Source organism: Oncorhynchus nerka, linkage group LG17, assembly GCF_034236695.1.
Source record: "Oncorhynchus nerka isolate Pitt River linkage group LG17, Oner_Uvic_2.0, whole genome shotgun sequence".
In the NCBI taxonomy this organism is placed as follows: Eukaryota; Metazoa; Chordata; class Actinopteri; order Salmoniformes; family Salmonidae; genus Oncorhynchus; species Oncorhynchus nerka.
In genome coordinates, this window is record NC_088412.1 from 40,101,795 (window position 1) to 40,128,210 (window position 26,416).

Below are 26,416 nucleotides of genomic sequence, written 5' to 3' on the forward strand. Positions count from 1 at the left end.
TCTGGTTTTCAGCGCACACTAGGTTTAATAATTCATCCACAAAGATAAAGAGATATGAGTTACATACTGAACAAGAGGGGGAGGGGCCTTGGGCATGGCTGGAGAGTTACAGAATCCTTAATGACAGCTGTCACTCAAAACAGGCGACCAAGCACAAACCTCACTGTCCAACTGTCAGTCTGGGAACAGCGAATTAGAGCAGTGGGTGGTTGGTGAATCAGTTATGAACCAATCAGAGCCAATGCCTGGCTCTCTCTCTCTCTCTCCTTCCACTATTTGGCACAGTTACATTTCGGCACGGTTACTTTCCCCTACGCCCTTTCCCATTTGGTGTTCACAGACCTGAGAGGATTTAGGTTTTTACAAAGGCCGAAATAGAACTGAGACTCTTTATCTGTCCATTTTCTCTACAGGAGAGTTTGGGTTTGATCGACAGTGCAGCCGACTGACTGATCTACAAATCACCTTGCATCATGAATAAATACTCATTATTATTTGTAGATCAATCAGTCAGTCCCAACTTACCCACAATGCATCACATATTTGATGTGCTCAAACACAGACAATCTATGTCCATAAGGCTGTCTGGAAACTTGCTTCTAACGTGGAACAATTACAATCCCTGTTCATCCTCTGATGCCAAATCAAGAGTTTCTCTTTACTCCACTACACCTGTTTTTCTGGATCAGTCATCCCCCATGAATTTTACTACATCTGTATCCCAAATGGCACCCTATTCCCTATATAGTACACTACTTTTGACAAAGAACTAGTCAAAAATAGTGCATTATAAAGGGAGGGCGTAGGGTGCCATCCTGAGTCTGCACACCTCCTGATCAAATTTCACTGTATTTACAGGCCAATGCATTCAAGACTGATCTTGTTTTTTTTCCACGTACATTCAACAACGTCTCCTCACCTTCTAACAGCTGGCTGAGGTAAAATCACCCTGAACCAACCAATCAACTGTCAGTCTCTCTCTCTCTACATTCAACTCAGAAATGAGTGGCTAGTGACTGTGTCACTCACTCCGACCAATAGCTGCCTGTCCCTGAATCCCTCTTGACCAATCAGCTGTCTCTGTTTCGATCGTGGTTCAGTGAGCTGAGAGCTGATTGGAGGTGGGGGGTTTTAGTAAGTCATACCATAAATAGTTTTTGGATTACTGGTTGGCTGTTGCTGCAAATCTTGGGTAATTCCTGGAGAGGCGTTACATTACGCAGTAGTCTTTAATGTTCCTGTACTTGTGATGTTGGTAAGAGGTGGGCAGAGCGAGAAAGGGAGGAGTTAGGGGTGATTGTAGGTATCAGGGAGTAGCTTGGGGGCAGATGCAGGCCATTACAAGTCAAAGGTCAATACAGGAGAGATACAGATGTCCTTCCAGGGGAAATAAATACAAGTATGTCTAAAACGGCACCCTATTCCCTATATAGTGCATTAGTTTTGTCCAGCACCATATGGGCCCTGATCAAAAGTAATGCACCATATATGGACTAGGGTGCCATTTAAGACACACTCCAGGCTTTAGGGAGTAGATACAGGGTAGCGGAGGTAGTTAGGAGGCAGGGGTAATTACAAGGCTCATGGTGGGGCGAAATAATTACATTGGTAGAAGCGGCAAAAAAACAGGGTGAGGGAGGGGAAGGGGGTAGTCATAGTCAAGCTATTTGGAAAGTTACTGGACTGGGGGAGTGATACTTACAAGGCAATAGGTAGTTAGAAGGTTTTTGGGGGGATATCAATAGTTAAAATGGGTGTAATAGTACATACAGGGGCTGAGGGGTCATTCCCAAGCCTAGGGATAGTTACATCATGACCAGGGGTAGATACAGGGGCAGGGAGGGGTGGGTAGGGTGGGTTAGTTTTAGGATGGGGGAAGGGGGTGATAATCTGGGCGCAAGAAGGGGGACAGGGGGATGCAAGGTAACCCTTGAGGGTGGGAGTGTCACACAGGGATGTAGGACACCTGCCATACGATGATATGGCTCCGCTCGGCTTTGCACACAGCAGGCTTCATCTGCGGGGCACCCCCGGCACCTCCCCTTCCTCTGTCTCGTCGTCCTCGCCATCACCTGACACACAGATGAAGTGAGAGAGCCAGTCAGCATGAACAGACACGCCCGGTGTCTGTCACCTTTGTACTGAAGTGTTTCTGCACATCCACACATATAAAAGCATTGGATTGGTATTTTAAATCCATAAAGTGAAATGAACAAGTGCACAACTAGAGCAGAAGGGTAGAGAATCTGGAGACGAATTCGATTAGGAATTCAAAAGAGCACCACATGAACTTGGGTGTATGGTGTGTGTGTGCATGCGTGAGTGAGTGTGTGATTTTCCTCACCGATGCGGAAGTCGATGTAGCCCTCCCCTCCACTCAGCACCAGAACGTTCTGTATGCTCTGAGCCTCAGCCTCCGGCTGTGCCGAGGACCCCTGACCCTCTGATGGGCTGTCCAGCACACTACCATTTAGGGTGGCCAACACGTTGCCTGACAGAGAAACAGAAAAATGTAATATTATATATATATATATATACACACACACTGTTGTGGCCAAAAGTTTTGAGAACGACACAAATATTAATTTTCACAAGTCTGCTGCCTCAGTTTGTATGATGGTAATTTGCATATACTCCAGAATGTTATGAAGAGTGATCAGATGAATTGCAATTAATTGCAAAGTCCCTCTTTACCAGGCAAATGAATTGAATCCCCAAAAAACACTTCCACTGCATTTCAGCCCTGCCACAAAAGGACCAGCTGACATCATGTCAGTGATTCTCTTGTAAACACAGGTGTGAGTGTTGACGAGGACAAGGCTGGAGATCACTCTGTCATGCTGATTGAGTTCGAACAACAGACTGGAGGTTTCAAAAGGAGGGTGGTGCTTGGAATCATTGTTTTTCCTGACCATGATTACCTGCAAGGAAACACGTGCCACCATCATTGCTTTGCACAAAAAAGGCTTCACAGGCAAGGATATTGCTGCCAGTAAGATTGTATCTAAATCAACCATTTATCGGATCATCAAGAACTTCAAGGAGAGCGGTTCAAATGTTGTGAAGAAGGCTTCAGGGTGCACAAAAGTCCAGCAAGCTCCAGGACCATCTCCTAAAGTTGATTCAGCTGCGGGATCGGGGCACCACCAGTACAGAGCTTGGTCAGGAATGGCAGCAGGCAGGTGTGAGTGAATCTGCACGCACAGTGAGGCAAAGACTTTTGGAGGATGGCCTGGTGTCAAGAAGGGCAGCAAAGAAGCCACTTCTCTCCAGGAAAAACATCAGGGACAGACTGATATTCTGCAAAAGGTACAGGGATTGGACTGCTGAGGACTGGGGTAAAGTCATTTTCTCTGATGAATCCCCTTTCCGATTGTTTGGAGAATCGGGGAAAAAAGGTTGTCTGGAAAAGACAAGGTGAGTGCTACCCTCAGTCCTGTGCCATGCCAACAGTAAAGCATCCTGAGACCATTCATGTGTGGGGTTGCTTCTCAGCCAAGGGAGTGGGCTCACTCACAATTTTGCCTAAGAACACAGCCATGAATAAAGAATGGTACCAACACATCCTCCGAGAGCAACTTCTCCCAACCATCCAGGAACAGTTTGGTGACGAACAATGCCGTTTCCAGCATGATGGAGCACCTTGCCATAAGGCAAAAGTGAAAACTAAGTGGCTCTGGGAACAAAACATCAATATTTTGGGTCCATGGCCAGGAAACTCCCCAGACCTTAATCCCATTGAGAACTTGTGGTCAATCCTCAAAAGGCGGGTGGACAAACAAAACCCCACAAATTCTGACAATCTCCAAGCATTGATTATGCAAGAATGGGCTTCCATCAGTCAGCATGTGGCCCAGAAATGAATTGACAGCATGCCAGGGAGGATTGCAGAGGTCTTGAAAAAAAAGGGTCAACACTGCAAATATTGACTCTTTGCATCAACTTCATGTCATTTTCAATAAAAGCCTTTGACACTTATGATATGCTTGTAATTATACTTCAGTGTTCCATAGTAACATCTGACAAAAATATCTAAAGACACTAAAGCAGCTAACTTTGTGAAAATTAATATTTGTGTCATTCTCAAAACTTTTGGCCACTACCGTACACAGTACAAGTCAAACATTTGGACACACCTACACATTCAAGGATTTGTTTTTACTATTTTCTACACGTAGAATAATAGTGAAGACATCAAATATATGAAATAGCACATATGGAATCATGCAGTAACCGAAAAAGTGTTAAACAAATTATAAGAATATTTAGAAGATAAATGCACAATGCAGAGGTTGAGAGGACGAGTTTACTAAAAACTAAATAGAGTACTGATGGTCAATAGGGAAGTGTCAATGTAAATAGGAGTTGTTTTTCAGTTCAACAGCTGTTTAGAATCTGTGGAATGTCAGTCCTGAACTCAGAGCTACATGTGCTTTGTGTGCTACGTTCTGTACATTGAGTCTGGAGCAGAATACTTGTTATTTGGCCATTGTCCCAGTTGTACTGCAAGGACTTCTGATTGGTCAACCCCAGGCTAGGGTGGGGGGTGATAAATTACATCCTGTTTCTTTATTATGTGAAGAAAAGCTGAGGACAGGGGAGTCTGAACATCTACCTCCCAGCATAAAATCAATGATTTGTCCTTCTCAAACCAAATCTAATTTTCTCCACCTGATTTGTTTTGGGGTTTGTGTTATTGAAGAATAACATCAACTGCTAACAAAATCAAAATATTTTTTATATTTGAGATTCTTCAAAGTAGCCACCATTTGCCTTGATGACAGCTTTGCACACTCTTGGCATTCTCCCAACCAGCTTCATGAGCTAGTCACTTGGAAAGCATTTCAATTAGCAGGTGTGCCTTGTTAAAAGTTCATTTGTGGAATTTCTTTCCTTTCCTTCTTAATTCGTTTGAGACAATCAGTTGCGCTGTGACAAGGTAGGGGTGGTATACAGAAGATAACCCTATTGAATAAAAGACCAAGTCTATATTATGGTAAGAACAGCTCAAATAAGCAAAGAGAAATGACAGTCCATCATTACATTAAGACATGAAGGTCAGTCAATCCGGAATATTTCAAGAACTTTGAAAGTTTCTAGAAGTGCAGTCGCAAAAAACCATCAAGTGCTATGATGAAACTGGCTCTCATGAGGACCGCCACAGGAAAGGAAGACCCAGAGTATAAGTTCATTAGAGTTAACTGCACCTCAGATTGCAGCCCAAATAAATGCTTCACAGATTTAAAGTAACAGACACATCACAACAGCAACCGTTCAAAGGAGACTGCGGGAATCAAGCCTTCATGGTCGAATTGCTGCAAAGAAACCACTACTAAAGGACACCAATAAGAATAAGAGACTTGCTTGGGCCAAGAAACACGAGCAATGGATATTAGATTGATGGAAATCGGTCCTTTGGTTTGATGAGGCCAAATTTTATATTTTTGGTTCCAACCGCCGTGTCTTTCTGAGACGCAGAGTAGATGAACGGATGATCTCCGCATGTGTGGTTCCCACCGTGAAGCATGGAGGAGGAGGTGTGATGGTGCTTTGCTGGTGACACTGTCAGTGATTTATTTAGAATTCAAGGCACATTTAACCAGCATGGCTACCACAGCATTCTGCAGCGATACACCATCCCATCTGGTTTGCGCTTAGTGGAACTATCATTTGTTTTTCAACAGGACAATGACCCAAAACACACCTCCAGGCTGTGTAAGGGCTATTTGACCAAGGAGAGTGATGGAGTGATGCATCAGATGACCTGGCCTCCACAATCCCTCGACCTCAAACCAATTGAGATGGTTTGGGATGAGTTGGACCGCAGAGTGAAGGAAAAGCAGCCAACAATTGCTCAACATATGTGGGAACTCTTTCAAGACTGTTGGAAAAGCATTCCTCTTACACTTTTTTGGTTACTACATTAATCCATATGTGTTATTTCATAGTTTTGCTGTCTTCACTATTATTCTACAATGTAGAAAATAGTTATAAATAAAGAAAAACCCTTGAATGTGTAGGTGTATCCAAACTTTTGACTGGTACTGTATATATATATTGTATATATATATATATATATATATTTGTTAAACAGGCAACGAGAAACAGATCAGTCAATCAATTGCATTTATAAAGCCCTTTTTACAGCTGTTGTCACATTGTACTAAAGAACCTTACCAATAGATACCCACAAATTAAAACACTGTGAACCACTTTTGCATTTTAGTGCCCAGTTGACAATCTGGTCCATCCTCACAGAGTATTGACAGTAGGTATAATACTTTTTTAGTTAGTGAAGAACTACACATTTGATTTAATGCATTTAAGGGGATAATTAACTTTATCAAATCAAATTATGATTACTAACTGACCTGGAACAGAGACAAAGAACTTGACGGCATCTCGGTGTCCATGGAAACAGAGCTGAGCCTGGGCCATGGAGCAGTATGGAATGAAGCTGCCGCTGCTTTTCTCTGGGTTGTCGTCCGCATACACATGAATCACACCCCCGGCCACGCCACCGGACGATGTTGGAGACACCTTATTGGCTATCGGGATGGGAGTGGAGTCAATAGCCAATCAGAACAGCTGACATCTGACAGACCAGCGTATAGGACAAGGACATTGATGCATGAGACCATCCAATCACAATAGTACACACAGAGCAGGCTTGCCAATAAGACTCATCAATTGGGCAGGCTACATCGTTACAGAGCATTTAAAATAGAAATGTGCAAAATAGTACAGACATCCCTCTCAGTCATGCAGAATAGGAAACTGTGGCTCTATACATAAAATTTCTACCTGCAATTCTCTGTACGTGGCAATCCATTGAATAAGCCTGTGGTCTTTCACTTATGAATTTGCAGATGGTGAAAAAAAAAAAATCTGAATACTGAAATAGGAGCAATACTAAAACATGCCATCAACATGCAATAATGAAGAGACAAGGCATCCCCAAAACCCCATACCTAATATATTGACTACGTCACTGAAATGATCAATATTCATCACAACAATAGCATACAGATATGACTCATACATATTAGAGGTCGACCGATTATGATTTTTCAACGCCGATACTGATAATTGGAGGACCAAAAAAGAGCCGATACCGATTAATCGGCCAATTAAAAAAAATGTATTTGTAATATTGACAATTACAACAATACTGAATGAACACTTATTTTAACTTAATATAATACATAAATGAAATCAATTTAGCCTCAAATAAAATGAAACATGTAAAATTTGGTTTAAATAATGCAAAAACAAAGTGTTGGAGAAGAAAGTAAAAGTGCAATATGTGCCATGTCACATACACATGGTTAGCAGATGTTAATGCGAGTGTAGCGAAATGCTTGTGCTTCTAGTTCCGACAATGCAGTAATAACCAACGAGTAACCATTCCAAAACTACTACCTTATACACACAAGTGTAAAGGGATAACGAATATGTACATAAAGATATATGAATGAGTGATGGCACAGAGCGGCATAGGCAAGATGCAGTAGATGGTATCGAGTACAGTATATACATATGAGATGAGTAATGTAGGGTATGTAAACAAAGTGGCATAGTTTAAAGTGGCTAGTGATACATGTATTACATAAAGATGCAGTAGATGACATAGAGTACAGTATATACGTATACATATGAGATGAATAATGTAGGGTATGTAAACATTATATTAAGTAGCATTGTTTAAAGTGGCTAGTGATATATTTTACATCAATTACCATCAATTCCCATTATTAAAGTGGCTGGAGTTGAGTCAGTGTGTTGGCAGCAGCCACTCAATGTTAGTGGTGGCTGTTTAACAATCTGATGGCCTTGAGATAGAAGCTGTTTTTCAGTCTCTCGGTCCCAGCTTTGATGCACCTGTACTGACCTCGCCTTCTGGATAATAGCGGGATGAACAGGCAGTGGCTCAGGTGGTTGTTGTCCTTGATGATCTTTATGGCCTTCCTGTGACATCGGGTGGTGTAGGTGTCCTGGAGGGCAGGTAGTTTGCCCCCGGTGATGCGTTGTGCAGACCTCACTACCCTCTGGAGAGCCTTATGGTTGTGGGCGGAGCAGTTGCCGTACCAGGCGGTGATACAGCCCGACAGGATGCTCTCGATTGTGCATCTGTAGAAGTTTGTGAGTGCTTTTGGTGAGAAGCCAAATTTCTTCAGCCTCCTGAGGTTGCTGTCTGTGTGGGTTGACCAATTCAGTTTGTCTGTGATGTGTACGCCGAGGAACTTAAAACTTACTACCCTCTCCACTACTGTCCCATCGATGTGGATAGGGGGGTGTTCCCTCTGCTGTTTCCTGAAGTCCACAATCATCTCCTTAGTTTTGTTGACGTTGAGTGTGAAGTTATTTTCCTGACACCACACTCCGAGGGCCCTCACCTCCTCCCTGTAGGCCGTCTCGTCGTTGTTGGTAATCAAGCCTACCACTGCAGTGTCATCCGCAAACTTGATGATTGAGTTGGAGGCGTGCGTGGCCACACAGTCGTGGGTGAACAGGGAGTACAGGAGAGGGCTCAGAACGCACCCTTGTGGGGCCCCAGTGTTGAGGATCAGTGGGGTGGAGATGTTGTTACCTACCCTCACCACCTGGGGGCGGCCCGTCAGGAAGTCCAGTACCCAGTTGCACAGGGAGGGGTCGAGACCCAGGGTCTTGAGCTTGATGACGAGTTTGGAGGGTACTATGGTGTAAGTTCCTTGCTCAGAACATATGAAAGCTGGTGGTTCCTTTTAACATGAGTCTTCAATATTCCCAGGTAAGAAGTTTTAGGTTGTACTTATTATAGGAATTATAGGACAATTTCTCTCTATACGATTTGTATTTCATATACCTTTGACTATTGGATGTTCTTATAGGTACTTTAGTATTGCCAGTGTAACAGTATAGCTTTCGTCCCTCTCCTCACCCCTACCTGGGCTCGAACCAGGAAAGCATCGTCAACAGTCACCCTCGAAGCAGCGTTACCCATCGCTCCACAAAAGCTGCGGCCCTTGCAGAGCAACCACTCCAAGTCTTAGAGCAAGTGACGTTTGAAACGCCATTAGTGCGCACTCCGCTAACTAGCTAGCTATTTCACATCGGTTACACCAGCCTAATCTCGGGAGTTGATAGGCTTGAAGTCATAAACAGCTCAATGCTTTAGCACAGCGACGAGCTGCTGGCAAAACGAGCCTGCTGGTGCCTACCATCGCTCAGTCAGACTTCTCTATGAAATCATAGACTTAATTATAACATAATAACAACACACAGAAATGCGAGCCTTAGGTCATAAATATGGTCGAATCCGGAAACTATCATCTCGAAAGCAAGACGCTTATTCTTTCAGTGAAATACGGAACCGTTCCGTATTTTATCTAACGGGTGGCATCCATAAGTCTAAATATTCCTGTTACATTGCACAACCTCCAATGTTATGTCATAATTACATAAAATTCTGGCAAAATAGGAGACCCAAACTGTTGCATAAACACTAACTCTGCGTGCAATGAACGCAAGAGAAGTGACACAATTTCACCTGGTTAATATTGCCTGCTAACCTGGATTTTTTTTTAGCAAAATATGCAGGTTTAAAAATATATACTTCTGTGTATTGATTTTAAGAAAGGCATTGATGTTTATGGTTATGTACAGTCGTGCAACGATTGTGCTTTTTTTGCAAATGCGCCTTTGTTAAATCATCCCCCGTTTGGCGATGTTGGCTGTTATTAGGAAGAAATAGTCTTCACAGAGTTCGCAACAAGCCAGGTTAGCAGGCAATATTAAATAAATATTCAGGTTTAAAAATATATACACTGCACAAAAAAATAAAGGGAACACTAAAATAACACATCCTAGATCTGAATGAATGAAATATTCTTATTAAATACTTTTTTCTTTATACATAGTTGAATGTACTGACAACAAAATCACACAAAAATTATCAATGGAAATCAAAATTATCAACCCATGGAGGTCTGGATTTGGAGTCACACTCAAAATTAAAGTGGAAAACCACACTACAGGCTGATCCAACTTTGATGTAATGTCCTTAAAACAAGTCAAAATGAGGCTCAGTAGTATGTGTGGCCTCCACGTGCCTGTATGACCTCCCTACAACACCTGGGTATCCTCCTGATGAGGTGGTGGATGGTCTCCTGAGGGATCTTCTCCCAGACCTGGACTAAAGTATCCGCCAACTCGTGGCGTTGGTGGATGGAGCAAGACATGATGTCCCAGATGTGCTCAATTGGATTCAGGTCTGGGGAACGGGCCGGCCAGTCCATAGCATCAATGCCTTCCTCTTGCAGGAACTGCTGATACACTACAGCCACATGAGGTCTAGCATTGTCTTGCATTAGGAGGAACCCAGGGCCAACCGCACCAGCATATGGTCTCACAAGGGGTCTGAGGATCTCATATCGGTACCTAATGGCAGTCAGGCTACCTCTGGCGAGCACATGGAGGGCTGTGCAGCCCCCCAAAGAAATGCCACACCACACCATGACTGATCCACCGCCAAACCGGTCATGCTGGAGGATGTTGCAGGCAGCAGAACGTTCTCCACGGCGTCTCCAGACTCTGTCACGTCTGTCACATGTGCTCAGTGTGAACCTGCTTTCATCTGTGAAGAGCACAGGGCGCCAGTGGCGAATTTGCCAATCTTGGTGGTCTCTGGCAAATGCCAAACGTCCTGCACGGTGTTGGGCTGTAAGCACAACCCCCACCTGTGGACGTCGGGCCCTCATACCACCCTCATGGAGTCTGTTTCTGACCGTTTGAGCAGACACATGCACATTTGTGGCCTGCTGGAGGTCATTTTGCAGGGCTCTGACAGTGCTCCTCCTGCTCCTCCTTGCACAAAGGCGGAGGTAGCGGTCCTGCTGCAGGGTTGTTGCCCTCCTACGGTCTCCTCCACGTCTCCTGATGTACTGGCCTGTCTCCTGGTAGCGCCTCCATGCTCTGGACACTACGCTGACAGACACAGCAAACCTTCTTGCCACAGCTTGCATTGATGTGCCATCCTGGATGAGCTGCACTACCTGAGCCACTTGTGTGGGTTGTAGACTCCGTCTCATGCTACCACTAGAGTGAAAGCACCGCCAGCATTCAAAAGTGACCAAAACATCAGCCAAGAAGCATAGGAACTGAGAAGTGGTCTGTGGTCACCACCTGCAGAACCACTCCTTTATTGGGGTTGTCTTGCTAATTGCCTATAATTTGCCTATAATTTCCACCTGTATTCCATTTGCACAACAGCATGTGAAATTTATTGTCAATCAGTGTTGCTTCCTAAGTGGACAGTTTGATTTTACTGAAGTGTGATTGACTTGGAGTTACATTGTGTTGTTTAAGTGTTCCCTTTATTTTTTTGAGCAGTGTACTTGTGTATTGATTTTAAGAAAGGCATTGATGTTTATGGTTAGGTACACAGACAGTCCTTTTTCGCGAATACGCACAGCATCGATTATATGCAACGCAGGACACGCTAGATAAACTAGTAATATCATCAACCATGTGCAGTTAACTAGTGATTAGGATTGATTGATTTTTATAAGATAAGTTTAATGCTAGCTAGCAACTTACCTTGGCTTCTTACTGCATTCGCGTAACAGGCAGTCTCCTTGTGGAGTGCAATGTAATCAGGTGGTTAGAGCGTTGGACTAGTTAACGGTAAGGTTGTAAGATTGAATCCCCGAGCTGACAAGGTAAAAATCTGTCATTCTGCCCCTGAACAAGGCAGTCAACCCACCGTACCTAGGCCGTCATTAAAAATATGATTGTGTTCTTAACTGACTTGCCTAGTTAAATAAAGGATATATAAAGGTGTAAAATAAAAAATAATAATAATAATAATTGGCCAAATTGGTGTCCAAAAATACAGATTTCCGATTGTTATGAATCAGCCCTAATTAATCCGCCATTCCGATTAATCTGTCGACCTCTAATACATATACAGTACATACATTAACACCATACTCTACATATATGTGTGCCAATGGATTATATACAGTACTTTACAACACCTGAAGATAGCATGCAGAGTTACACATGAACAAAAGTGATTTCCCTGAATTAAATCCAGACCACCTCTGTTCCATTTCGATCCCTAGCCCCTCGTCCCCTTTGTGGTTGACACATCTGAAATGACTGGATAGGTCTCAGGGACCTTTATGAACTTGTCCTGTTGCTTATCCTGTTGGTGGGCTATCTAATCCTCTCAGATCTCCACAAGTGCTATATACTGTAACTTACTCCGGTCCAATCACTACATTGCTCACACCTATCCAGTCTATCAAATATGTGAACATTGGGGGAATAAGGGTGCTTAGGACTGAAACTGAACCAGGCTTATGTTGGAGACCGATAAAGGGGAGATGGAGGTAAGACAGGCAGAGAGCGGTATGTGACATCATCCCTGTGGGACAGAGGGAGTCTTAACTTACCCCTCAGACCTAGGAGCTGTCCCCGATGAAGGACTACCGCTAAGGAAGGGAAGGAGGGAGGAGAGGAGAAGGAGGAGTGGAGAGAGTGATGAGAGAGGGAGGGAGGAGAGGAGAGAGTGGACAAGAGTGATATCAGGACAGGGAGGACAAGTACAGGGATGCCAGCCATAAAATAGAGAGACAGCAAGAGAGAAAGAGAAAAAACAAAGAGAAACCATTAAGGAATAAGAGAAAAATAGACTGATATACACTGAACAAAAATATAAACGCAAACATGTAAAGTGTTGGTCCCATGTTTCATGAGCTGAAAAAAAGATCCCAGAAATGTCCATATGCACAAAAAGTTTATTTCTCTCAAATTTTGTGCACAAATGTGTTTATATCCCTGTTAGTGAGTAGTGGTTAGAGCGTTGGACTAGTAACCGAAAGTTTGCAAGTTCAAATCCCCGAGCTGACAAGGTACAAATCTGTCGTTCTGCCCCTGAACAGGCAGTTAACCCACTGTTCCTAGGCCGTCATTGAAAATAAGAATTTGTTCTTAACTGACTTGCCTAGTAAAATAAAGGTTAAAAAAATACAAAAATACAAAAATTCTCCTTTGCCAAGATAATCCATCCACCTGACAGTTGTGTCATATCAAGAAACGAATTAAACAGCATGATCATTACACAGGTGCATCCTGTGCTAGGGACAATAAAAGCCCACTCTAAAATGAGCAGTTTTGTCACAGAACATAATGCCACAAGTTTTAAGGGAGCGTGCAATTGGCATGCCACAATCAACAGCCTGATCAACTCTATGAGAAGATGTGTCGCGCTGCATGAGGCAAATGTTGGTCACACCAGATACTGACTGGTTTTCTGACCCACAGCCCCAACTTATTTTTTAAGGTATCTGTGACCAACAGATGCATATCTGTATTACCAGTCATGTGAAATCTATAGATTAGGGCCTAATGAATTTATTTCAATTGACTGATTTCCTAATTTGAACTGTAACTCAGTAAAAACATTGAAATTGTTGCATGTTGCGAAATATTTTTGTTCAGTATAGAAAGGGAAAGTAAAGACAGAAGCACAGAATAGTGAAATCAAAGAGGTAGGGTTAAAGCGCGTGTGCGTGCCACTCAAACTCACTCTCTGTCAGTGGTATGGAGATGACCACACCATTCCCAGTCCCAACCCACAGGCGGTTTCCACCAATAAGAAGGGCTGTTATTCGCACAAAGGAGAAGCCCAGCTTGCCAGTACCTGTCAATCAGGGCGAGAGAGAAGAGAGAGAACACAGGTCAATCCATACATTGGATGCATCTCAATAGACTAAAATGGGGTCAAATAATATGGTCCTATCAATGAGTCGGCCGAAGCTTAGCTTGCTGGTCCCCAGATCTGTCTTGCCAACTCCTACAGTCATGGTCTTGATATGACAAGAAACATACAAATTGTCTATACAACACAAACAGATAATGGACAACCAGCCTCGCCAGAGCTGGATAGCATGGTTGGGGTCAATTCCATTTCAATTCAGTCAATTCAGGAAGTAAACTGCAATTCCATTTCCACATCTTTCTCTTCGAGGATAACGCGAAGAATGTTTCATTTCTAAATTGACTGAATTTAAATGGAAATAGACTCCATTCCTGCTGTTTAGCTTAGGTTTTTCCTACCCAGCATCTTGCTGACGTATGGTTCGATGTCGACATCCTGTAGGTGCTGGTGTGTGAGGGCGTGGTAGAGACGCAGCGTGGAGTCCAGACGGATTGACACCCACACCCCATCCCCGATCCACGCCAGCTGCCTCACCTGGCTCTCCCTGCGAGGGTGGGCATCAAAGGACTTCTGATGTGGGAAAGGGGGTGGGGGGGGTGAAGGGTGGAAAAGGGAGGATTGGTTGATTGATAATATTCTGAAATAAATTAAAGTAAATCAATGTGGAGCGACATTACATGACCTCTCCCCAACCCATCTCAATCAATCGACATAACTGGGGATAGACTCAAGACTGCTAGTCCACTGAGCTAATGTCTTGACATTATGTCTGGGAGCTAACGTGAGTCTCCAGGTCTGAGAAAAGGTTACTTCGCAACTTCCTCTAGTATACAAACAGTCCCTTCCCTCCTGTGACCAACCTCTATCTGCATGCTCTTGGGCTGGATGACATGGATCTTGTTCTTGTAGCCACACCACACTTTGTCATGGACCATGGCCATGCAGCGGATAGAGTGGTGCGGTCTACCCAGGTCCATCAGGTGGTAGTTTGACAGGTCCCACTGCCCATCTGGAGATAAAGAGAGACCCACACACACACGCACACGCATGCACAAACAATTTATGTAAAGCTTTAAATCATGATTAGAAAAAGTAATGTTGCTCATGGAATGTCATTTTTTGAGCACAACAGACAGTTAATGGTTAAGGCTCATAGGTGAGAGCTCAGAATAATTAGGTAGGTTAGGGAAGTTTACGTTACCGTCAGATCTGTGGAAGATAGCCAATGTCCCGTCTGCCAGAGCCACCAGCACACGACCCTTCACATGCCTGAAACAGAAACAGTCAAGCCAACATTACACAATAAAAAATGTGATCATATTACTCCAGTGCTAGCCTCCCTACACTGGCTTCCTGTCAAAGCAAGGGCTGATTTAAAGGTTTTACTGCTAACCTACAAAGCATTACATGGGCTTGCTCCTACCTATCTCTCTGATTTGGTCCTGCCGTACATACCTACATGTACGCTACGGTCACAAGACGCAGGCCTCCTAATTGTCCCTAGAATTTCTAAGCAAACAGCTGAAGGCAGGGTTTTCTCCTATAGAGCTCCATTTTTATGGAACGGTCTGCCTAACCATGTCAGAGACGCAAACTCGGTCTCAACCTTTAAGTCTTTACTGAAGACTTCAGTGGGTCATATGATTGAGTGTAGTCTGGCCCAGGAGTGGGAAGGTGAACGGAAAGGTTCTGGAGCAACGAACCGCCCTTGCTGTCTCAGCCTGGCCGGTTCCCCTCTTTCCACTGGGATTCTCTGCCTCTAACCCTATTACAGGGGCTGAGTCACTGGCTTACTGGGGCTCTCTCATGCCGTCCCTGGAAGGGGTGTGTCACCTGAGTGGGTTGATTCACTGATGTGGTCATCCTGTCTGGGTTGGCGCCCCCCCTTGGGTTGTGCCATGGCGGAGATCTTTGTGGGCTATACTCAGCCTTGTCTCAGGATGGTAAGTTGGTGGTTGAAGATATCCCTCTAGTGGTGTGGGGGCTGTGCTTTGGCAAAGTGGGTGGGGTTATATCCTTCCTGTTTGGCCCTGTCCGGGGGTGTCCTCGGATGGGGCCACAGTGTCTCCTGACCCCTCCTGTCTCAGCCTCCAGTATTTATGCTGCAGTAGTTTATGTGTCGGGGGGCTAGAGTCCGTTTGTTATATCTGGAGTACTTCTCCTGTCCTATTCGGTGTCCTGTGTGAATCTAAGTGTGCGTTCTCTAATTCTCTCTTTCTTTCTCTCTCTCGGAGGACCTGAGCCCTAGGACCATGCCCCAGGACAACCTGACATGATGACTCCTTGCTGTCCCCAGTCCACCTGGCCGTGCTGCTGCTCCAGTTTCAACTGTTCTGCCTTATTATTATTCGACCATGCTGGTCATTTATGAGCATTTGAACATCTTGGCCATGTTCTGTTATAATCTCCTCCCGGCACAGCCAGAAGAGGACTGGCCACCCCACATGTGCTCTCTCTAATTCTCTCTTTCTCTCTTTCTTTCTCTCGCCCGGAGGACCTGAGCCCTAGAACCATGCCCCAGGACTACCTGACATGATGACTCCTTGCTGTCCCCAGTCCACCTGGCCGTGCTGCTGCTCCAGTTTCAACTGTTCTGCCTTGTTATTATTCGACCATGCTGGTCATTTATGAACATTTGAACATCTTGGCCATGTTCTGTTATAATCTCCACCCGGCACAGCCAGAAGAGGACTGGCCACCCAACATAGCCTGGTTCCTCTCTAGGTTTCTTCCTAGGTTTTGGCCTTTCTAGGGAGTTTTTCCTAGCCACCGTGCTTCTACACCTGCATTGCTTGCTGTTTTGGGTTTTAGGCTGGGTTTCTGTACAGCACTTCGAGATATCAGCTGATGTACGAAGGTCTATATAAATACATTTGATTTGAACATGCACCCATTTACTACAACATAAATCAAGGACTGGTAAAAATGGCCATTCTAAAAGCAGACAGTGGTCAGTAGTGGGGGACTTACACTAGACTGAGCACAGAGTCCTTCAGTTTGATGGAGTGGAGACACTTCTTCCAGTTGGCCACTGCAGAATGGACGTAAAGCCTCAAGAAAGGATGTAAAGCTTATTTAGGACATAGACATATATAGGGTTTTATGGGTTAGGGTTATGGGTTGGAAGACATATGCAGGCAAAACTGGTTGGCAAAAAAATTATGACGTTTTTTGTGACATCATGGTCAATTAAATGTTTTGCACCTTTTTAGAAAACCAGAAAACAACCAGAAAACAACATCACTATGATACATTCCTGCCACTAGCTAGGCATATAGTGATTAGTTACCCACCAGCCATTTTGTGCTCCCAGCCACATGGTGGGGACAACGCTGGTGCCAGCTTTGGGGTCGTCGTTTCCATCCTCCGTCTCCTGGGGTGGGGAGTTAGACTCCTCTTTTAACTGACCTGCACACCTGACAGGGGACACAGAGAGTAGTCATGAAGTCCACTATAGACTACCACATTCCACACGGTGGCAAATCCAACTACTGTAGCATGTTAGTAGTATTGTCTCTGCAGAATTTTTTTGACTAAAACTAAATTAAATCAAACTAAAGTGTATGTAAATACACTTTCAGTAAAATTTTGAAAACTGAACATTTTTTAAAGTTTCAATGACGACTTTTCAAAAATGTCCTGGCAATACTTCCTCTCTTTACAACTACTAGCAATTCAAATCTGGTCGAATCGTGTGTCTTACCGGTCGTATTTGCCAGCATCAACCACCGGAGGCTGGGGGTCTGTGAAGACATGCTCCATGAAGGGCCCTGGAGGTCCCAAGGTGCCGTCTGTCTCGCTGGCGGCCGGCTCAGCTACCTCTGTAGCCTCTGTGGCCTCCTCTGCTGACTGGGCCAGGTGCAGCTTCCCACTGAGTGGTGGAGCCATGGGGGCTGAGGTGACAGGGACACAAGAAGAGACATTATACACTATTTACTACTATAACTATACCAACTATACCTATTAACTTGAGATGGGCACTAATATAAAAAGTCCCTAGCAATATCAGTTGAAATGTATTTTATTTGCTATCGATATCATATCGTTATTTTAAAAACATGTGAAGGCCTATTAACTATACTTATAACTCTTCAACTGACTGGGCTGGGTGCAGCTTCCCAATGAGAAGGGTAGCTACCAGGGCTGGGGGGGACAGGGACACAGGGAGAGACATATCAGCACTTCGTGTCATCTTCGAAACAACGCTTAGTAGTGGTAGTATGTTTGCTGGGATATATACACCAACATATATAGCAGAGGTCCCCAACTAGATTCAGCTGAAATCAGCCTCCCACAGAGAGGGGGAGCCAGGTCAGCGACAAAGGGATGAGGGACAAGAAGAAGAATTGTGCCGCAGTTAAAGCTGCCTGTGCAGCTCTGATCCGCAACTACAGAAAACATTTGGTTGAGGTTATTGCTGCCAAAGGAGGGTCAACCAGTTATGAATCCAAGGGTTCACATACTTTTCCCACCCTGCACTGTGAATGTTTAAGTGGTGATTTCAATAAAGAAATGAAAATGTATAATTGTTTGTATGTTATTAGTTTAAGCAGACTGTGTTTGTCTATTGTTGTGACCTATATGAAGATCAGACTCAATTTTATGACCAATTTTTGCAGAAATCCAGGTATTTCCAAAGGGTTCACATACTTGTTCTTGCCACTGTATACGATCACATATACTGATTTGATTTGACAAAGTCATGAAAACAATGTGAACGCCATGGAGCAGAAGTCAGCGTGTTGTTGTGATTCTGGATGGCCAGATTGCTAGCAAGAATGACAAGAAACTGCCATGTGGGAAATCATAAGTGGCTCGTTTCATCTTGTTCTTGATACCAGGTCTTGTTTTGAGGTGTTTTAACTGATTTTATGTCAATGCTTATATGGCAAAAAAAAAATGCTAGCTAGTTTAACCAACAACTGTAACTATGTATTTGAGAGACAACAAGTGCTCATTCTACAAATGTTTTTATGTTTTCAATAAACATTGGAGATGAAATATTGTTTACATGTTATCAACAATCTAAGCCAACCCCATCTGTTTTGCCCCAAAGATGCGCATGCGTCGGGTTTTGTTGCTAAAAAAAAAAGTCACTTGGAGCTGATTTGCTGGCGTTTTAACAGTCTTACGTCCAACAAAAAAAAAGACCAAATTAAATGCTCAGAAAACTTGGGGGGCCAAATAAAATCACCCGCGGGTCAAAATCAGCCCATGGGCCACCAGTTGGGGAACCCTGCTGTACAGAATAAAAATACGTAAAAACTTGCATCCTGTTTGCAACAAGGCACTAAAGTAATACTGCAAAAAATGTGGCAATGTAATTAACTTTTTGTCCAGAAAACAAAGTGTTACATGTTTGGGGCAAATCCAATACAACCCATTCTGAATACCACTCTCCATAAGCATAGTGGTGGCTGCATCATGTTATGGATATGCTTGTAATAGTTAAGGACTGGGAAGTTTTTCAGGTCCTTTTCAGGTCCAGAAACAGAATGGAGCTAAGCACAGGCAAAATCCTACTTGAAAACCTGGTTCAGTCTGCTTTCCACCAGACACTGGGAGATAAATGAATCTTTCAGCAGGAAAATAACCTAAAACACAAGGACAATCTACACTGGAGTTCCTTACCAAGAAGACAGTGAATGTTTCTGAGAGGCCGAGTTACAGTTTTGACTTAAATGCTAATGAAAATCTATGGCAAGACCTGAAAATAGTTGTCTAGCAACGATCAACAACTAATTTGACAGAGCTTTAAGAATTTTGAATGGGCAAATGTTGCACAATCCAGATGTGGAAAGCTCATAGAGACTTACCCAGAAAGACTCACAGCTGTTATAGCTGCCAAAGGATCTTCTACCAAGTATTGACCCAGGGGTGTGAATACTTATGTAAAGGAGAAATTTCTGTAAAATTGCTAACATTTCTAAAAACATGTTTTCACTTTCTCATTTTGGGTTATTGTGTGGGTGAGAAAAAAAATATATTTAATCAATTTTGAAATTAGGATGTAACAACAAAGTCACGGGGTATGAATACTTTTTGAAGGCACTGTAGATAAATCTCTGGGGTTCTCACCTTGTCCCCGGTCCAGTACGGGTGTGTCGGTGCGCGAGGAGCAGTTGCTGCGGGCCACGCTACAGTTGGTGGCACAGCCCACCAGGGTGATGCCTGCTAGCATGCCCTCCATCCCGCCTGTCTCCTCACCACCACCCTCCCCAGGGTCCAGCACGATCTCACCCGCCGGGTAGTCACTCTCACTGGCCGCTGCAGACAGACACACAGAAACGCACACACAGACAAGCACATATGTAAACACAGAAACAAGCACGCACACACAGAAATACACACCCATACACACAGAGACACATGTACACGCACACACAGAAGAATCACAAACAGAGGTGATTCTAGTTCAGTAGACGTGGAATAACAGTGCATCAGGAAAGTATTCAGACCCTTTCCCTTTTCCCACATTTTGTTACGCTACAGCCTTATTCTAAAATGTATGGAATTACCCCCCCCCCCATTAATCTATACACAAAATTCTCCATAATGACAAAGCAAAAACAGTTTAGAAATGATTGCAAATTTCTATTTAAAAAAACAACAGAAATACCTTATTTATGTAAGTATTCAGACCCTTTGCTATGAGATACGAAATTGAGCTCAGATGCATCCTTTTTCAATTGATCATCCTTGAGATGTTTTTACAACTTGATTGGAGTCCACTTGTGGAAAATTCAGTTGATTGGACATGATTTGGAAAGGCACACACCTGTCTATATAAGGTCCCACAGTGCATGTCAGAACAAAACCAAGCCATGAGGTCAAAGGAATTGTCCGTAGAGCTCCGAGACAGGATTGTGTAGAGGCACAGATCTGGGGAAGGGTACTAAAACATTTCTGCAGCATTGAAAGTCCCAAGAGCACAGTGAACTCCATCAGTCTTAACTGGAAGAAGTTTGGAACCACCAAGAAAGACTCTTCCTAGAGCTGGCCGCCTGGCCAAACTGAGCAATCAAAGGAGAAGGGCCTTGGTCAGGAAGGTGCCCAAGAACCGGATGGTCACTCTGACAGAGCTCCAGAGTTCCTCTGTGGAGATGGGAGAACCTTCCAGAAGGAAGGACTTTATGGTAGAGTAGCCAGATGGAAGACACTCCTATTGCCAACTACTTTAATTACTTTTTCATTGGCAAGATTAGCAAACTTAGGGATGACATGCAAGCAACAAATGCTGACACAACACATCCAAGCTTATCGGCCCAAATTATGAAAGACAAGAATTGTACTTTTGAATTCTGTAATGTCCGTGTGGAAGAGGTGAAAAAAATATTGTTGTCGATCAACAACGACAAACCACTGGGATCTGACAATCTGGATGGAAAATTACTGAGGATAATAGCGGATGATATTGCCACATCTTCAATTTAAGCCTAATAGAAATTGTGCCCTCAAGCCTGGAGGGAATTTAAAGTCCCAAGAATAGTAAAGCCCCCTTTGCTGGCTCAAATAGCTGCCCAATCAGCCTGTTACCAACCCTTAGTAAACTTCTGGAAAAAGTTGTGTTCGACCAGATACAATGCTATTTCACAATAAACAAATTGACAACAGACTTTCAGCACGCACATAGAGAAGGACACTCAACAACCACAGCACTTACACAAATGACTGATGATTGGCTGAGAGAAATGTATGATAAAATGATTGCAGGGGCTGTCTTAGACATCAGTGCAGCTTTTGACATTATTGATCATATTCTGCTGCTGGAAAAACTGATGTGTTATGGCTTAACACCCTCTGCTATAATGTGGATAAAGAGTTACTTGTCTAACAGAACACAGAGGTTGTACTTTAATGGAAGCCTCTCAAACATAATCCAGGTAGAAGCAGAAATTCCCCAGGGTAGCTATTTTGGCCCCTTGCTTTTTTCAATCTTTACTAACGACATGCCACTGGCTTTGAGTAAGGCCAGTGTGTCTATGCATGCGGATGACTCAACACTAAACACATCAGCTACTACAGCGACTGAAATGACTGCAACACTTAACAAATAGCTGCAGTTAGTTTTGGAATGGGTAGCAATGAATAAGTTTGTCCTAAATATATCCAAAACTAAAAGCATTGTATTTGGGACAAATCATTCACTAAACCCTAAACCTCAACTACATCTCGTAATTATTAATGTGGAAATTGAGCAAGTTGAGGTGACTAAACTGCTTGGAGTAATCCTGCATTGTAAACTGCCATGGTCAAAACATATTGATACAACAGTAGCTAAGATGGGGAGAAGTCTGTCCATAATAAAGCGCTGCTCTGCATTCTTAACAACACTATCAACAAGGCAGGTCCTTCAGGCCCTGGTTTTGTCGCACCTGGACTACTGTTCAGTAGTGTGGTCAGGTGCCACAAAGAGGGACTTGGGAAAATGCAGTTGGCTCAGAACAGATCAGCACCGCTGGCCCTTAAAAATACACGGAGAGCTAACATTAATGACATGCATGTCAATCTCTCATGGCTCAAAATTGGAAGAGAGGTGTTGACAAGCTGAAGGTACATGCATACACACACATGATAACATACGCACTATACACACCACACGTACACATGGATGTTGTGTTGTAGATATGTGGTAGTGGAGAATGGGCCTGAGGGTACACCCTTACTGTGTTGTGAATTCTGTAATAAATGTGTTATAACGTTTTTAAAATTGTGTAACTGCCTTAATTTAGCTGAACCCCAGGAAGAGTAGCTGCTGCCTTACTCCTCAGTAAAAGGCACATGACAGCCCCCTTGGAGTTTGCCAAAAGGCACTTAAAGAACTCTCAGGCCATGAGGAACAAGATTATCTGGTCTGATAAAACCAAGATTGAGCTCTTTGGCCTGACTGCCAAGCGTCACATCTGGAGGAAACCAGGCACTGCTCATCACCTGGCCAATACCATCCCTAAGGTGAAGCATGGTGGTGGCAGCATTATGCTGTGGGGATTTTTCAGCAGTAGGGACTGGGAGACTAATCAGGCTCGAAGGAAAGAGGAACGGAGCATAGTACAAAGGGATCCTTGATGAAAACCTGCTCCAGAGCGCTCAGGACTTCAGAGTGGAGCGAAGGTTCACCTTCCAACAGGACAACGACCCCAAGCACACAGCCAAGACAACGCAGGAGTGGCTTAGGAACAAGTCTCTTAATGTCCTTGAGTGGCCCAGCCCAAGCCCGGACTTGATCCCGATCGAACACCTCTGGAGACTTGAAAATAGCTGTGCAGCGACACTCCCCATCTAACCTGACAAAGCCTGAAAGCATCTGCAGAGAAGAATGGGAGAAACTCCCCAAATACAGGTGTGCCAAGCTTGTAGAATCATACCAAAGAAGACTCGAAGCTGTAATTGCTGCCAAAGGTACTTCAACAAAGTACCAAGTAAAGGGTCTGAATACTTATGTAAATGTGATATAGATTGATGAGGGAAAAAAACAATTGAATCAATTTTAGAATAAGGCTGTAACATACTTTCCAAATGTTGCTTTGATCTGAATACTATGGTCATGTTATGGTAGTCGATTTGGTTCAGGTGGAGGGTGCTATATGGTCGTGTTGCATTAATAGATAGGGTGTAGGATAGGTAGTCATGTTATTATGGCAGTAGATTCCTTAGTGGTCAAGTTGCAGTATATTTGGTCCAGATGGTGAGTGCTACTGTATGTGGTCATGTTGTGGTAGTAGATCTGGTTGTGTTAATTTAGTAGTAGGGTGCTAAGTCGTCAAGTTGCGGTAGAGTTGGTCTAGTAGGTGAGTACTATGTGTTTGTGATATGGTTTGACCGCTAACCTGGCACACTGGAGATGCAGAGCACGTGAGCATTGCAAACGTTGAACTGGTCGACCAACGAGCCGGGCTGGTTGGCATCAATGATGACCACCTTGATGATGATAACGATAATGGTTTTTCATTATTTGACAAATTATACAAATGGCAGCAAAAAACTGAATTACAAGTACAACTTACAATGAAATGACTTGATACAAAAAACTACTATTTAACACCTTGCTGGCCGAGTGGGTACTGGTCAGGATCCAGACTCTGCTACTCATAGTGTCTGTTTCATGGAGCTCCTTAGACTAGGGGAGGGAAAGGGGGGCGCGGAAAAGGAGGGAGAGGTGGGGGTGAGAATAGGAAGAAGGGACAATAAGTATGTTTTCAAATTAAAACAAATAGCTTAATTAACTAACAAATCAACCCAGATCAAGAGACAGTACCTTTCTCTTCTCTGGTGAGCTGTGGTTGCTCTTGCAGTCTCCTCCCTCTCCCTCCTCTATGGCTAGAGGATTCGTATCGCTGTTGCCGGGGCCAGCCTTAACTGTCATCACTTCCTGAGTGCACGTCTTCCATCCCGTCAGGTCCACGCCCGCCGCACACCACAACTACACAGAGTTCGTTTACACACATCGTTAACACCACTCTCGAGCGACTAGATGTTCTTTCCCATTCGGCCATCAGATTTGAAACCAGTGTTCCTTATAGGACACATCACTGCAGTCTATACTACTCTGTAAACTGGTCATCTCTGAATACCTGCTGCAAAACCCACTGGTTGATACTTATTTCTAAAACCCTCTTTAGCCTCACTCCCCCCTATCTGAGATACCTACTGCAGCCCTCATCCTCCACATACAACACCCGGTCTGCCAGTCCCATTCTGTTAAAGGTCCCCAAAGCGACTGAAACGAGCTGCAAAAAACACTCAAACTGGACTGTTTTATCTCAATCTCTTCATTCAAAGACCCAATCATGGACACTCTTACTGACAGTTGTGGCTGCTTCGTGTGATGTATTGTTGTCTACCTTTTTGCCCTTGTGCTGTTGTCTGTGCCCAATAATGTTTGTACCATGTTTTGTGCTGTTGTGCTGCTGCCATGTTGTGTTGCTACCATGCTGTGTTGCTGTCTTGGGTCACTCTTTATATAGTGTTGTGGTGTCTTTCTTGTCGTGATGTGTGTTTTGTCCTATATTTGTATTTCATTTTTTAAATCCCAGCCCCCGTCCCCACAGGAGGCGTTTTGCCTTTTGGTAGGCTGTCATTGTAAATACAAATGTGTTCTTAACTGACTTGCCTAGTTAAATAAAGGTAAAAAAAAATAATTAAAAAAACATTGGAGTAAAACAACTTTTTGGTTATGATGGGCTAAGTTCTTGAAGCAGTTATAAGTAATATTCTTCAATGGGTATATATAATTAATTAACATGACGATTGATTGAACAGCGGTAAAAATGGCAGATTGTGGCTTTAACCAAGTACATATTTGTTTGTTTGTTTACCTTCCTGTTGGGGTCCTTCTCTACTAGGGGGCGACAGTAGACAGGAACAGGGACATTCTTCATGCGGTTGTCCTCCTTCTCATTGGCCTGGGAGAAGACGGACAGACAAACCCTCCAATCACAAAACTGCTCTAAGACCTCCAATAGAAGATACTACTACAACTAAATTCAATCAAACCACCATTGCTATATTCATATAGCCGTATAACCACACTTTCGACATATCTGATGTGTCAAGCTTTGAGATTGGATGAAAGTTGATATAGCAGTGAAAGTGTCAGCAGGTTGTGGGGTGTCTGTTAACATGACTGAGGGACAGGGGCATTGTGTCAATAGATATGTCAGATTGTGTGGCATCTAGTGATGTGTGTTGGGTTAGAGGTAAGTGTTGTGTGTATTGTGGGGGCAGAGTGTTTGGGTTTTAGGTAGATGTTGTATCAGTAGGTTGAGTGGCGTCATTGACAGGATCATTGAGTCAGTTAGCTGTGTCAGACCGTGTGGTGTCTGTTGATGTGTGTCTTGGGGACAAGGCTTAGGGGCTGAAAGACGCACTCAAGCTATTTTTTTAACTTTTCCTTTGGAAAACAATATCCCATGTCTTAATACAGTAATGTACACACACTGAAGGTTCAAAAAAATAATGTTTTGAGCAAAATTGTGTTTTCTAGATAAAAATGCAAACTTCATGGAGTAGACCATGAAGTTGGCCTGATGGAGCCCTCAGATGTCATTGGCCTCCCCCTTTCTTGCGGGAACAATGAAATTCCACCATACCTAACGTCATTATTTAACTTTCAATGTACGAATGACCAAACCCTGTCTCAGGGATGGCTAACTCTGGAGATCCCTTCGGTCTCCACAGAGTTGGGTTAAATCTGCTTTTAGTTTCTTTGCACCCCATGTATGGAACAAATCTAAAGAGCTCCCTGCAACTAGATGTACTGGTGCCTCTCAGGCAGTTGAAATTGTTGATTGGGGACCTCTATGCTGAGGAATGTGAACGTTCCTCTTGAGTATGTTTTGTAATTTTGTATTATGTTGTATTTATAAATTGTGTATATACAAGTGTCGTGGAATTATTCTAATCAAAGGAGTGACTTAGATTTCCTCAAAACAATCCCACTTTATTAGTAATTACTGCATTAGTAATGGAAGATGTATTAGTAATGGAACATTTAACAATCACCCAATGGTGTAGAGTTAAAAGCCCAAATAAACAGGATTCGGTTACAACTCTTTATAGTCTTCCTGAGACCTTGTGATGAAGAATAGATATGTTGAAATGATACAAAAAGGTACATTGTGCTCTCATGCAACAGACATCGAGATTTACATGGCGGCAGGATAACCTAGTGGTTAGAGCGTTGGACTAGTAACCGGCAGGTTGCAAGTTCAA

The 26,416-nt window shown here is 43.5% G+C and overlaps 1 protein-coding gene across 1 annotated transcript in view; it reads right to left on the bottom strand.

Moving 5' to 3' along the window:
• Positions 1 to 26,416, bottom strand: part of LOC115145218 (C-Jun-amino-terminal kinase-interacting protein 3-like) — a 69,235-nt gene continuing 42,819 nt past the window's right edge. Inside the window, 17 exon segments of the mRNA XM_029686610.2 lie at positions 1 to 2,035; positions 2,038 to 2,072; positions 2,345 to 2,491; positions 6,372 to 6,548; positions 12,438 to 12,476; positions 13,574 to 13,687; positions 14,104 to 14,275; positions 14,566 to 14,714; positions 14,907 to 14,974; positions 16,676 to 16,756; positions 16,999 to 17,121; positions 17,409 to 17,598; positions 19,784 to 19,972; positions 23,533 to 23,623; positions 23,748 to 23,822; positions 23,961 to 24,125; positions 25,021 to 25,107. Coding sequence (XP_029542470.2) covers positions 1,946 to 2,035; positions 2,038 to 2,072; positions 2,345 to 2,491; positions 6,372 to 6,548; positions 12,438 to 12,476; positions 13,574 to 13,687; positions 14,104 to 14,275; positions 14,566 to 14,714; positions 14,907 to 14,974; positions 16,676 to 16,756; positions 16,999 to 17,121; positions 17,409 to 17,598; positions 19,784 to 19,972; positions 23,533 to 23,623; positions 23,748 to 23,822; positions 23,961 to 24,125; positions 25,021 to 25,107 — 1,992 coding nt within the window. The 3' untranslated portion in view covers positions 1 to 1,945.